The sequence below is a fragment of the Dendrobium catenatum genome, unplaced genomic scaffold (genome assembly GCF_001605985.2).
Source record: "Dendrobium catenatum unplaced genomic scaffold, ASM160598v2 original_scaffold_197033, whole genome shotgun sequence".
NCBI lineage: Eukaryota > Viridiplantae > Streptophyta > Magnoliopsida > Asparagales > Orchidaceae > Dendrobium > Dendrobium catenatum.
This window is the reverse complement of record NW_021515450.1, coordinates 161,224-174,804: the sequence shown is the minus strand read 5'-3', so window position 1 is coordinate 174,804 and position 13,581 is coordinate 161,224. Positions and strand designations below refer to the sequence as shown.

General features: G+C 36.4%; 1 protein-coding gene across 5 annotated transcripts in view; it reads left to right on the top strand.

Moving 5' to 3' along the window:
* LOC110114631 (ubiquitin-like domain-containing protein CIP73) overlaps window positions 1–13,581 on the top strand; it is a 62,448-nt gene that overhangs the window by 19,045 nt on the left and 29,822 nt on the right. For 3 of the 5 annotated variants that reach the window (XM_020847564.2, XM_020847563.2, XM_028692415.1), the window contains 2 exons: window positions 2,084–2,182; window positions 13,384–13,523. In XM_020847564.2, the coding sequence (XP_020703223.1) occupies window positions 2,084–2,182; window positions 13,384–13,523 (239 nt within the window). The remainder of the gene's footprint in view (window positions 1–2,083; window positions 2,183–13,383; window positions 13,524–13,581) is intronic. The other 2 variants (XM_020847565.2, XM_028692416.1) reach the window with 1 other exon arrangement.

The window sequence follows — 13,581 nt, the reverse complement described above, 5'->3', positions numbered from 1 at the left end:
TAGAAGCGCCTCCTTCGTTAGAAAAATCCTAATACATCCTCTCATCAGGAGATGAGTCATTTCAACCGGGGAAGATTCTGATGTAAGCAAGAGGAGGGGGGAGGGGGGGGGGAATCATGAGCCTAATTTTGGATTGTTGGTGGCTCTCGGTTTGGGCTTGGCTGTTCGGTTTTGCTGTGTTTTGGGGAGTTGCTTAGCTCCAACTCATTATGGTTGAGTTGCTGTTTTCAGCTCATAAATTGAAGGTTCTTTCCCCTTCTCTGTGGCCCTTCGATTCCTCCCCTTGGCTCCTTCCCGTGGCTCGTTCCTTCCCCCCTTGTTGCTTGTTCCGGTTCCCCTGGTTGCCTGTTCCGGTTCCCCAGGACTGCCCATTCCTGTCCCCTTTGTGCTCTTTGGGTGTTGCTTCAGGACAGCCTGCTGGTCCCCTTTGTGGCTCTTCAGGTGCTTCTCCTGGACAGCCTTTTGGCCTTATGTTTCTCTGTTTTGATTGGCTTGGTTTGAGTGTTTTAGGGGCTGTTTGGTTGCCTCTTTTTAGCTATATATATGAGATGTTTAGAGAGTTTAAAAAAACAGTTTATGATGTGATTTTTGGAATACAAAAACCTGTGGGTTTTCTTGGAAAAGCTTGCGAGCTTGTTCCATTCCTCTTCTCCTTCTTAGGAAAACTTGCGAGCTTGTCCTCTCTTTCGTCTCAGGCTTTTTACCTCTTTCTTCTCTCCGCAAGTTTGACGACATCTGTCTCTTTCTTCTCGATGAAATGAAAAGCAAGTTTAGGAATTTTTATGTTAAATTTGTATGTGTCGTCTTTCTATTTTGAACGTTAAGTTGTGTTTTGTCTGTTTGTGGTATTTTCTTATTTTTCTAGGAAGTCTTTTAATATGCTTGCAAAAATTAGGGTCTTCCTAATTTTTTTGGTTGTATCACAGACTGTGACAAATTGTTGCGAGCTAGAATATACCCAGTGTTAGATTTAAATTTTCTCGTCTTAGCGTTGTACGGATATCCAACACACATACAGAAGAAAAAGGAAACACTAGAATTTTTACGTGGAAACCTAGGAAAAAGGAAAAATCATGGGGCCACGCCCAGTTGAAAATAATTCCACTAGTGTTTGAGTAAATTACAAATGTTTTATTCGTTCTTGAAACTGAAGACGATCATATTAAAATAGTCAATTGTCGGGTTGGATCTGAAGGTTGGACTGAAATCCAGACTCAGTCCGTGATCGTGCAGAAATTCAGCGTCAGTCAGTAGTCCGGTGGAAGTTTGTCATTAGTCGGAGGCCGGGTGGAAGTCCGACGTCAGTCAGCAGCGAGGTGGAAGTCCGGCGATAGTCGGTGGCCTAGTAGAAGCTCAATGGTGGTCGAGGAGTCTGGTAGCAAGATAACTCTCTTCCTTGACTTCTTGCTTCGGCCCCTTTCCATGAGGATTGCGGGTTCTATTTATAGTTTTTTTGAGAGTGGTATGACCAGTAAATAGGAGGAATATCAACGGTAAGTTGGGAGTGGTTTGAATGGACAACCGATGTTGATTCCCTTGATCGTAAACCGTTTATTGGGCATTTGAATGTCTTAATGATATGAGAATTTGACGATCTTTGGCTCGTTGGATTCGCCTCGTCGAGCTTCTCGATTCCAATATAAGCATGTCACGTTTGGAAACCATTTAGTAATTCAAATTATGGTTTGAACCTTCCAAATGTGCTTCAGTTCTTTGATTTGGATTCATTTAGGCTCGGATTGAGTCGAATTTGGTGTCGTTGGGTTTGTATTTCCGAAACGTTCAGTTCGATTGTAAGTTTGCTGAAATCGGAGTTCAGATGGTCACGGAGTTAATTTTTGAAGTTTTCAACTTGATTTTGCTTTGAGATTCGTGCATGATCAAGATAATTTTTTGATGATATATCAAGTGTTAATCATTTTGCTTTAGCAATTCCTCTATATAGACGAGCGACTTTCTTAATTTTCAAAACTTCCGGTATGGTGAATAGTGATGCTTGTAAAGTTACTTGTATTTGCTTTTTTGGCGCATAATTCCAATTTTTTGCTTTGCCGCTCTTCCAGTTCACCCTTTACTATATTAGATTTGACAGATGGAGACACTATGCATTTAGCTGAAAGGCGGCTAGTTCCTGTTTCCTCAACTGTTGCCGCTGAGACATCAAGAAGTAGCAGCCAGCAAGGTTTGTCATTCAACCATAATACTTACTCTGGCGAGTTGCTTATGAACTACTTCCATTTAATGCTCACATTTTAAAAATCTTTAGCTAATGGTACTGGGCCAAATGAAAAAAAAAAAAAACTTTATTAACATTTATTTTCATTCTTGAGGAGATGTAATGTAATTATTGTAAACTTCTATATTGTAGTTTTAACTGCAGCTTTTGGCAACTGTCACAAAACATACCTAGCGAGGCTTGTTTAAACAGAAGATACTGCAGTTCTTGCCATGCCCGCCATCCTCATCGCTCAGTTTGCTACATAATGAGAAATAAGACTAGTTGAATTCCTTGCAACAATAAAATATTATGGATAAATGTAGAGGTGCATCATTCCATATAAAAATTTGATGTCCAAATTTCATTTATCTATTCCAAAGTTGGTGTTTATTGGTTTTGAGCATAGTGAGAATAAAAAAAATGCTTCAATAAGGCATGTAAATAAAATAAAGAAACGCTTAATGATATTGAAGTTTTAGAAGGGCTGTAAAAATTTAGACATTTTAGTATTACTTTATTCCTTTTTTATTTCCTTTCATCCATAGGTAAACAATGCGTTTAAATCCTTTTGATTTGCTTTGAGATAGCATTTGTTTATGTTCTCTATAAAATTGGAGGATGATGTAGAACGTATAGGATTTCTTATGTAAGTTCAACATCTAATTGCATGAAATATATAAAACAATTTTTTTGTAAGATACATGAATTATTTTTTCCATTGTGTCCTATTAAGAGTCGAATTCTCATTTAAATCTAATAAAAAAAAGTTTATTTCTAATATTTTCTATCCAAGTCTTTTTAGGTCTACCTCTACATTTCTCAACATAGGCTAGATCTAACACATTTGCTCTCCTAACTAGGTCATCATAAGGCGTACATTTTATGTGACCAAACCATCTAAGGTGACTCACCTAATCTTATCTACTACTAAAGCTAATATACTCGTTTCGCATTCTGCCTCTAAGAGTAAAGCCAATCATCCATTTGAGCATCCTCATCTCTGCAACACTTTACTTAATTTTACGCTTCTCTTTTAACGTCCAACATTCTGCGCCATAAAGCATTGTAAGTCTCACCACCATCTTATAAAATTTTTCCTTAGGTTTGAAGGATACTTTTCTATCATACAACAGACCCGATACATTCCTCCACTTCAACCATCCAACTTGTATTCTACTAATAAAATTGCCATCGATTTTATCATCATTTTGAATAATAGATCGTAGATATCTAAATTGTATACTCTTTCTAATAATTTGATCACCCAAAGTCACAGTCCCTCCACTAGATCTATTACTATTCAAATTATACTCCATGTATTCGGATTTAGTTCTACTCAAACGAAAACCTTTAGACTCTAAGGTTTACGTCCATAATTCAAGTTTTCCTTCGACTCCCCCCCTCTATTCTTATCAATAAGAAGAATATCATCAGCCAAAAGTATACACCAAGGTACATCCTCTTGCAAATGTCTAGCAAGAAAATGCATAACTAAAGCAAAAAGATACGGGCTTAAAGCTGATCCTTAATGTCATTCAACTGAAGTAGGAAAGTATTTAGTTAAACCACCTTGTATTTGAATACAAGTAACAACTTCTATATACATATACTTAATGACTTGAATATAAATCATTATTAACTTCTTTCTTTTTTAAAACTCTCTAAAGAACTTCTTTTGAAATTTAATTATCACATGCTTTCTCTAAATCAATAAATATCATATATAAATCCTCCTTATTCTCTGTATACTTCTCCATCAAACCTCTCAATAAATGTATAGCTCCCATAATAAACCTACCCGGCATGATTCCAAATTGATTTTAAGAAACATTAATATCACGTCGTAACCTATGCTCAATTACTCTCTCCAATAGTTTTAATATATGACACATTAACTTAATTCCTCTATAATTCGCACACTCTTGTGTGTCACCTTTATTCTTAAAAATAGGAATCAACGCACTCCTTCACTCATCGGATATCTTCTTAGTCTTCAAAATAATATTAAAGAATTTAGTAAGCTAAAAAATCCGTTCATCTCCTGAGCATTTCCACACCTCTTTGATGAAACTTAAAAACAAAATTGATAGAATCCATTGTTGACAAAAGATTTATGACCTTCTACTAGAAATCAGTGACAAATTTTAGGGATAATGATAGCCACACATGATTGTAACCTTACACAAAAGAAAGAAATTCAAATTTTAGCAAGTATCACAAAACACAATCTCACTTTCTACTAATAACAAAAAATATACATAAAAGGAGAGAAAAACTAAGTCGGGAAAGAAGAACAATCCTCACACTACTACAAGAAGATAACCACTCTTGATATTGTTTAGTCTTACATTTAATGAATGAGTTTAATGATGGAAAGAGAAGGATTTTCTCATCCAAAACAGCCTATCGAAGGTGATCCCAAATTAAGAGTTCATAAGTTGTTGTCATAAGAAAAATTCACAATAAGACACATACCTCAGTAACAAGGACAATGCGCTAGCAACTCTTTGAGGAATCAAGAACAACATGCTACAGTCCGAGAATATTGCCCCAACATAGAAGCAACGAAAGGACCCATGTGGGCACTTATGCAGAATATACCTAACTTAGAAAATTTTAAGCCATAATGAATTATTCGATTGATGATCTTCTGATAGACCTTCATATAACTATTGAGCTTGTTATCTAGATATCTTTGAAGTATCACCCAAGTTTTTTTTTTCAATGCATCACATGATACCTTTGGAATCCACAATTAGATTGACACAATTTCATTATTATATAACTTCAGCAATAAGAGTATAGTATTTATAAAATGTCTTAAAAATACATGGATGATTTATTGAAAGGAGAATTTAAGGCATTTGGTTGATGGCTCTTGATAAAAGGTCTAATACAATATTTAAAAAGTCAAAATAATACCATTTTTATTGGGATTTTTAACCTGCATGCATTGATCCCAATTCATTCTATAATTTTATATAAAGTAATGTTTTAGTTAATTATTTTAGGGTTCCTAAGCGTGAGGGATTGAGCAATCACTTTAAGCATGAGGGAAGAGTTAATAAAAAGAGAAACAAAAGCCCAAAATCTCAAAGAGCCAACAAAGGTGGGAAAACAAATGCTCACACGTCTTAGAAGCAAGCATATCTCTAAAAGAAAAGAAGCTCAAAACAAATAGGACAAAGATTCGAAGAAAAAAAAAAGTAATAAAAATCTTAGAAATTTGAAACAAAGCTTGAAAAATATAAATAGAAGTTCAGAATCTAGGAATATAACTGTCAGAAAATAGAAAGAAATAGAAGCTCATTACCTTAAGAGCATAATCAAACAAATCTTTTAAAGGCTACAAGTCTAAAAATCAAGCTTTACATGAGTTTTTGAGCATAAGACTTAGGACCATGCTGTAAAATGGTAGCAACAATACTACAACAACAACATCAAGCCTTTATCCCAGTACATGGGGTCGGCTACATGAATCCTTTCTCTCCATAATGTCATGTTAAGAGTCAATTTCTCATTTAAATCTAATAAAGAAAGGTCATTTCTAATAATTTCTAACCAAGTCTTTTTAGGTCTACCTCTACCTTTCTTAACATAGGCCAAATCTAATACACCTACTCTCTTAACAGGGTCATCGGAAGGCCAACGTTTACATGGCCAAACCATCTAAGGCGACTCTCTCTAATCTTATGTCATTAAAACTAGCCCAACCTTTTCCTGAATATACTCGTTTTGTATCACGTCTCTAAGAGTAAGTCCACTCATCCACCAAAGCATCCTCACCTCAGCAACACTTAACTTAGTATTATGCTTCTCTTTTAATGGCCAACATTATGCGCCATAAAGCATTGCATGTTTCACCACCATCTTATACAATTTTATCTTAAGATTGAGTGGTACTTTTCTATCACACAACAAACCCGAAGCATTCCTCCACTTCAACTATCCAACTTGAATTCTACCAATAATATCCCCATCTATTTCACCTTCACTTTGAACAATAGACCCAAGATATCTAAATCGAGTACACTTATTAATGACTTGATCGCTCAAAGCCACAAACTTCCCACTAGATCTATTACTATTAAAATTACACACCATGTATTCGGTTTTAAATCTACTCAAACAAAAACCTTTAGACACTAAGATTGACCTCCTTAATTCGAGTTTACCTTCAGCTCCCTCTCTAAAAAGGTAGCAACAATAGAACCGAGGAAAAAAAAAAAGAGGCTGCTTAGCTTAAGAGCTTAACCAATCTAAATTTATGAAGATCAAAAGTCTAAGAAATAAGCTTCGGAGAAGTTCTTGTTCATTTCCCTAAGGAACATGCTGTAACAAGAGTGCTAAAAGACTCAAAGTGAAAGCATCATCGAGATAAATAAAGAGACAATGGAAAAACAAAATAAAAAGAGTGAACAATCATGAAGAAGCACAAAGTTTTTGGTTGTTCAACTCCAATCAGGCATATGATGTTAGGAGAGGGTAGGTGATTCAATCTGCTATATAGATGCTGTAATTTTAAATATTAAATAAGTGCACTCAATAGCTATTTCCTAATTCTCAAGCCCAACATGCATAAATACGAAGAAACTTAAAGAACAATCTCACAACTATTACCTCACACAAAAACTTCATTCTTCTCCCATCACCTCGAAGCCACTAATCCTCTAAAGAATCTTAAAACTGAGAGTGTATGCGAGTTAACAGGAGATTCAATTGTTTGCATAAGCCCTAGACCAAACACCTCTTCTTATAGAAAATTGAGCCTTGTGCAGTATCAATTATATGGAAACTCTCCTAAGGTGTACAAAATGAAAACGATATGAAGTCACACATGAATCAATATAGTATCTAAATTTCACTATCTGATGGGGACATCAGATCATGGAAGGTTTATCAGAGACGTCGTCGTCGATCTATGGCCATGATTGAGTCATTGTATTTTTGATTTGTTTTATGTATTTTCTTATTTACGATATCGTATTGTATTTGCTTTATTAGTTTTCCGTTGTACCCTTTTATTAAGGGATGCCGTATGTAAGCTCTAGGGACATTGTCGTCCTTTATGTTTGAGACTTTGAGTCATTCTAAAAGGCTATTTATAGCCCCCTTGTTCTTCCTTGCAAGGGGAGGAATGAATGATTAATTGAAAACTTTGTTTCTCTTTGTTTGAGTTCTCATGAGAGGTTGAGATTGGATTGAGAGCCCTAGGAGAGGGAGAATTGCGCAACACCCACCAACCTTGACGAGTCGGGTTCGTGATTTTTCTTATTTATCTCTCCCCTTTAACCTCCCACCACCACCGACCATCTTCACCTCAGCCAACCCTACCCACGCCCAACCTCCACCTCTCTCCAACCACCACAAACCATCTATCCAGTGGCTTCACCAAATCCCCTCCCTCCAAGATTTCCCCATGGCCCAACCTAGCCGCCGGTCCCCCCTCTCACCTCTTCCACGTCACTCAATGCGAACCCCTCCCGAATACTTTCCATATCACCCGCTCTTAATTTAGGGAGGTCTAATTTCAAAATTCAAAATTATTTGAATTTGAAATTCTTTCCTAATTTAGGAAACCTATTTTAGGAAAGTTAATTAATCAAGTCCTTTTTAAAATTTCAAATTAATGAGGATTAATTATTTCTTTCCTAAATCCTAAATCCTAAATCCTAAATTAAGCAACCACAAATCCCTTCCCCAATCTCCTCCTTTACCGTTAAGCCGCCGGCCCCTCTAATAAATCCCAAGGGATTTATTTCCTGAAACCCTCTAACCCCTCTTGGAAACAATTCTAAATCTCATCCCCACCTCCTTTAGCCGAAATTCCCTAAGCCCACCTATTTAATTTATTTCTAAAAGGGAATCTCTCCTTTTGGAATTAAATTAAAGTCCTGCCAACCCTTGCCGCTGCCCCTCCCCTCTCTCATCCTTTTTTGGAATTGTTTTCAAATTTCAAATCCCTTCCTAGGTAAAATCTAAAATTAATTTTAGGTTTTAAGCTATTTTCTCTTTCAAGTCTAAAACAAACTCCCTACTCTCCCTCCTCCCTTGGTCGGCCACTTTCGTTCATCTCCACTTCAAGTTTAAGAGAAACTTCTTTCTCTTCAACGTAGTTCAAGATTACTAGCAATCTTTGGAAGAAATCGTCATCTAGCACTCATGAATGGCCGATCCCGATACTAACTACGGACTTGCCTACTATGAACACGGCTTCGTGCACATAATCCATTCAATCTTCTTCGACGTCAACCCTAGGATCAACCATACGATTGAGGACTACATAGAACGCATCTTGGACACATTGGTTGAAGCTATTGAAGAGCAACTTGAGATCGTTGAGTGGAGGATCGCAATCGATCCTTAACGAAGGTTTTCTAATTTTCATTTTTTTGTATTTCTTAAGTCTGATTCTTTCATATGCTTTGATTGCAGTCATGAAGGATGCGTTTACACGATTTTGCCGAGCTTAGTAAACGTAGGGAATTAAGTGCACTTCTTTGTTTCCTAAATCTTATTGTTAGATTAGGGATTTTTGTTGAAAGCTACTACTTTGCATAATATTGTTTTCCTACGATATTTTGAGGGCTCAAATCTCTTGATATGCAACTTAGCCTAAACGAAAGTGACCGCTCTTACGTTTTGATTTATCATTTTATTTGCTAATAGTTCTATTTGTTATTCCTCTAATCAATAAGTTGTGCAAGCTCTTAATAAAATGTTGCATGCATTGTAGTCCTACATCACTATCAGTACAAGGCATGGAAAATGAAGAATGGGTGCAAATCTCATGGTGCAGTATGTTTACTTGTAGGATTTGATCTATATAATTTCTTAAAAACCCTTGTATCCTTGAGATAGTGTTATTTAGGAAATAATACACTAAGTTAGTTCAAAAATTCTCTTATTCAATTTTGTTTCGCTTCTCTAAACCAAGCAGTATAGGCTCCGAAAAGCTTAAAGGGCTCAGCACCACATAATCCCATCATGCCTAAATGATGCTTGAATTGAGAAAACTACTATCACAATTGTATTACTTTGAAGTGGTTCTATTGAGTCTAGATGGCACTTTGAAGTGAATTTATGTACCTAGAAGTGGTTGTATCTTCACCTTAATTGTCGAAATGTTATGACTCGAAATTGGAACGACCAATACAACATAAACTTGATATATATAAACACTTTAGGTTCCAACTATCTCTTGCTTGAACTTGTTTCAAAATTTTCCAGCAATTCGGAAGCTAACTCTCCTTTTCTTCCCTAAAATGTGATGCTCCAATAGAGGCAAAATGATAACTGAAACAACCATGAAATTCTCCCTACAAAACATTAAGTCCTACGATTCTTCTTGCTTTCATGACAACCAAATAATCTTGAGGATCTTAATATCCCTTGAAATTGTATACCCTACATTACTTAGAGCACCAAACACATAAAATGCATTCTTTAAAAAGATATTCTAGCTACACCATATGTTATCAATGTTTAAAATTATGCAATATGACTGGGCCCTCTGCACCATAAAATGCATTATTTAAAATGAGAAATATCGTGGCCATCATATTCACTATAGTAGGCTTGGAGAGCTTAAGAACTCAATATTTAATATCGGGCTCTTTTATACCTATTATAATCAGAGAGCGGAAAATCCTATTCATATAAAACTAGATAGAATTTTGGTTAATAATGCTTGGCTAGATTGTTTTCCCTCTTCCTTTTACAAAGTTGAACCTCCCAACTATTATGATCATTCCCCTTTGGTGCTCTTCTCCAGTTCCAATACTACAAAAGACTACAGATTATTGTTTAAGAACTACTGGTATGATATGGAAGGATTCTGGGAGGCTGTTATTTTTGCTTTTACTGCTAATGCAATTGGTAGTCCTATTGCTTCTTTCTATGCCAAATTACAGAATCTTAAATCCTTGATTAAAGTCAAGAATTGTGCATCTTCGACATTCTTCTTGGCTACTAGCAATGATCTAAAAGCCCGTCAACATGCCTACCTTTTGGAACCTCAGAACAACTAACTTGACCACTCCCTTAATTCATCCTTAAAAGAGGTGAATTCTCTGCTAGCTTCATATCATTCCTCTTGGTCCGCTTGGATGGTTCAAAGGGCAAAATCTAAATTGCTTTCAAATGGAGAAGATGATCTTGATTTTCTGTATGCTAAAATTCATTCTAGAAACAATGTTAACTTGATCAAAGAGCTTACCACCTCTCTTGGGTTCTTTTGTACCCCTCAAGGGGTTGCCTATGCTTCCATACGACACTTCAAGAACCTCTTTAACTCCCCAAACCACTCCAAACCAGCACACATAATATCCCTGCTATGAACACCATTCTCTCCCTTCTCGTTGGTTCCCTTTATCTCCTATCTTTAATGATGAGATAAAAGTTGTTGTCTTTTATGCCCCTGCCTCATCTGCTTTGTGGCCTGATGATTTTACTTTTGAGTTCTATAAATGCTCCTGAGATGTTATTGGTCTTTAAGTTTGCAATGCTGTAAAATATTTCTTTCATTATGGGCACCTCCCCAAAGGTGCTAAAGCTACTGCTATCACCTTGATTCCTAAATGCTCTCATGCTATTAATATTTCATACTACCTTCCAATCTCCCTATGCAATGCATTTTCCAAAATTAGAGCCAATATTATTTCTAATAGAATGAAGCTCAATATGTCTTTTATTATTTATCAAAGCTAAGCAGGGTTTATTTATAACAGAAGTTCCTCGGATATCATAACAACATACTTGCCTCTGAGCTCTTCGGGGAATTCAATACTGCTGCCAGCAGGAAATTCTTCTATGAAAAATTTTATATTAACAAGGCCTTTGATACAATATCTCATGAATTTATGCTATCTAGGATTGAGTAAACAGGTTTTCCTATCATATTTATCAATTGGATTAAAGGGTGCATCAATGATGTGCATTTCTCTATTTGCTTTAATGGGGCACTTGAAGGATTTTTTAACTCTTTATCGGGGCTGAGGCAAGGAAGCCCATTATCGCCATTACTTTTCTGTATTGTCATGGATGCTCTCTCTTGCTCCCTTGATGCTTCTAGCCCCTCCCTTAACTTTACAGGTATAATGTCAAATGGCTATAATTACAATCACCCACTATATGCAGATGATTTGCTTGTTTTTGGCTCGGCCTCTACTCAAAATGCATCTTCTCTTGACAATATCCCTCTCTCTTGCGGCTGCCTCTGGTCTATACATAAATAACTCTAAATGATCCATTCTTTTCTCTCCTTATACTCTTACTGCTGCTGATATTTGTTGCATTCTTTGCATTCTTTGAGCTGATGCTGTCCTTAAAGCGTGGGACTGCTTATCTCTACTAAATAGCTTTTATCTGCTCACTTCCAAATTCCAATCACTTAAGAGTAGGATTTATACTCTACTTGATGGTTTGTTGGTTCAAGAAAAACGGTGCAAAGCTATTGTGGGAATCTCTTGACAATATCCTTCCCTCTTTTGCTTTCACTGTTCTGGGACCTTTGGTGTAACCTCAAAGCTATTTCAGAATTAATGTTTCCTACCAGTTATACCCATTTGACAGCGAATGATTTTATCTTAAATGGGCTCTGGGCTATTCCTGGACACTTCTCTGAAGCGGTTAAACATGCTATTTCTTTAGTCCCTATTCTTGAACATTCCTCTCCCTCTATCTCTTGGAATGGCTCTGAGAATCCTACCTTCAAAACTTTTACGACACATGCAGACTGCTCCTTGGTTTAATTACATTTGGCATAAGAAGTATGCTCGTCAGTCCGCCTCTTATGCTTGGATGGCTTCTCTCGAGGGCTTAAAAACGGCTGAATTTCTTATTAAAAGGAATATTGATGTTTCATCCATTTGTTACCACCTCGGTTTCAAGTTTGCTGAGACTCATCAACACCTGTTATTTGAGTGTGACTATTCATTTTTTGTCATTTATGCTCTGCTGCCTATTTGGGAAGTTTTTTTAGTTAGGCCTAACTTACAACAGCTTTTTTATCACTATGCTAGCATGTCTTAAACTTGCGAGATAAGATCTTCTGTTACTTCACTATATGCTTCTCTTTGTATTTTCTGTGGAGAGAAAGGAATGACAGGCATTTCTCTGGTAAATGGAGCTCCTCCTCCTCTGTCTGCAGCCATATTAAATTCGCCATCTCTCTAAGGCATCAAAATGGAAGAGATATGAAAGGCTCAAATCTGTTTTTCCTAACTGCTTTTAATTTCTTCCTCCGTGTTTTGTTTGATGCGCACATCTTCATCTAGATTCTTGTGGTTTTGGGCATTATCCGCTACTTTGCCTTTCGGCTTGACTTTGCTTGGTTTCTCTTTTGGACGATGATGAATGACCGCCAACTTCCTTCCAGCATTTCCTCTTGGAGGGCTCCTGTGGCAACCGGTTGTTTTTTCATGGAAGGCCCGTGTGGCAATCAGAGGGTGAATTTTTGTTTATTGCTTGCTGACCGAGCTTTTACTGGATGTGGATCTGATAACCCGGATGTTGGCTTTTTGCACTTCCTGAGTCCACTATTTTGGTTTCACTTCAGTTTCACTCTTTCTGTTACTTCTAACTGCAGGTTTTCTTTGTAGCCTTTTGTTTTTTACTCCAGTTGGAGTCTTTTCTCTTTCGTCACAACTCTGATCATACTTGTAATTTTGCTTCTGAGTTGTTTTTCTCTATTCATAGCATTGTAATTCTGTTCTTTCATTAATGATATGGACTTTGCCCCAAAATTTCTCAACAAAAAAAAGAGTAAAAAATTCAATCAAAATTTTCAAGTTGTTTGTTGTCCTTTTGACTTAAATGTTGGATTTGGATGTTATTCTTTTCTATCGTGGTGCAAGTAGATAATATCAATTTTTGGGGTAAGTTGTCCTTGTCCTGAACTAATGTTTGAATTTTTATAATGCAACATTTTCCTAGAATTTCAAGATCAGTCGTCTTCATCCATATCTTGTTACTTTTTAATATTTAAGATAGTTATGATTATTTAATGATACTCAATCTTTATGATCTTATGGAAATTTACAGGTGCATATTTAAACCAACCAAATTCATGTTTGCAGAAAGAAATGTTCATGAATAGACGGTTAAATATTTTGATTCTTTTAATGTATTTCACATGTTTCTGTTTTTGTTGGGTTCATATTCAGGTGCCGGAGCAGAAAGTTCTCAGAACTCAAGAAGGACTCGGTCAACTAACTCAGTAAATCTAGGGCTTATATTTCAGAGTCAACCAGCATCCTCTCTTTCATTTTTTGAATCGCCTTGGCGAATTTCCAATGAACAGGAGGTACTTCTTTCATGTTTTCATTTTTGCAATGCACAAATTGAAATTTATTGTGTCACAG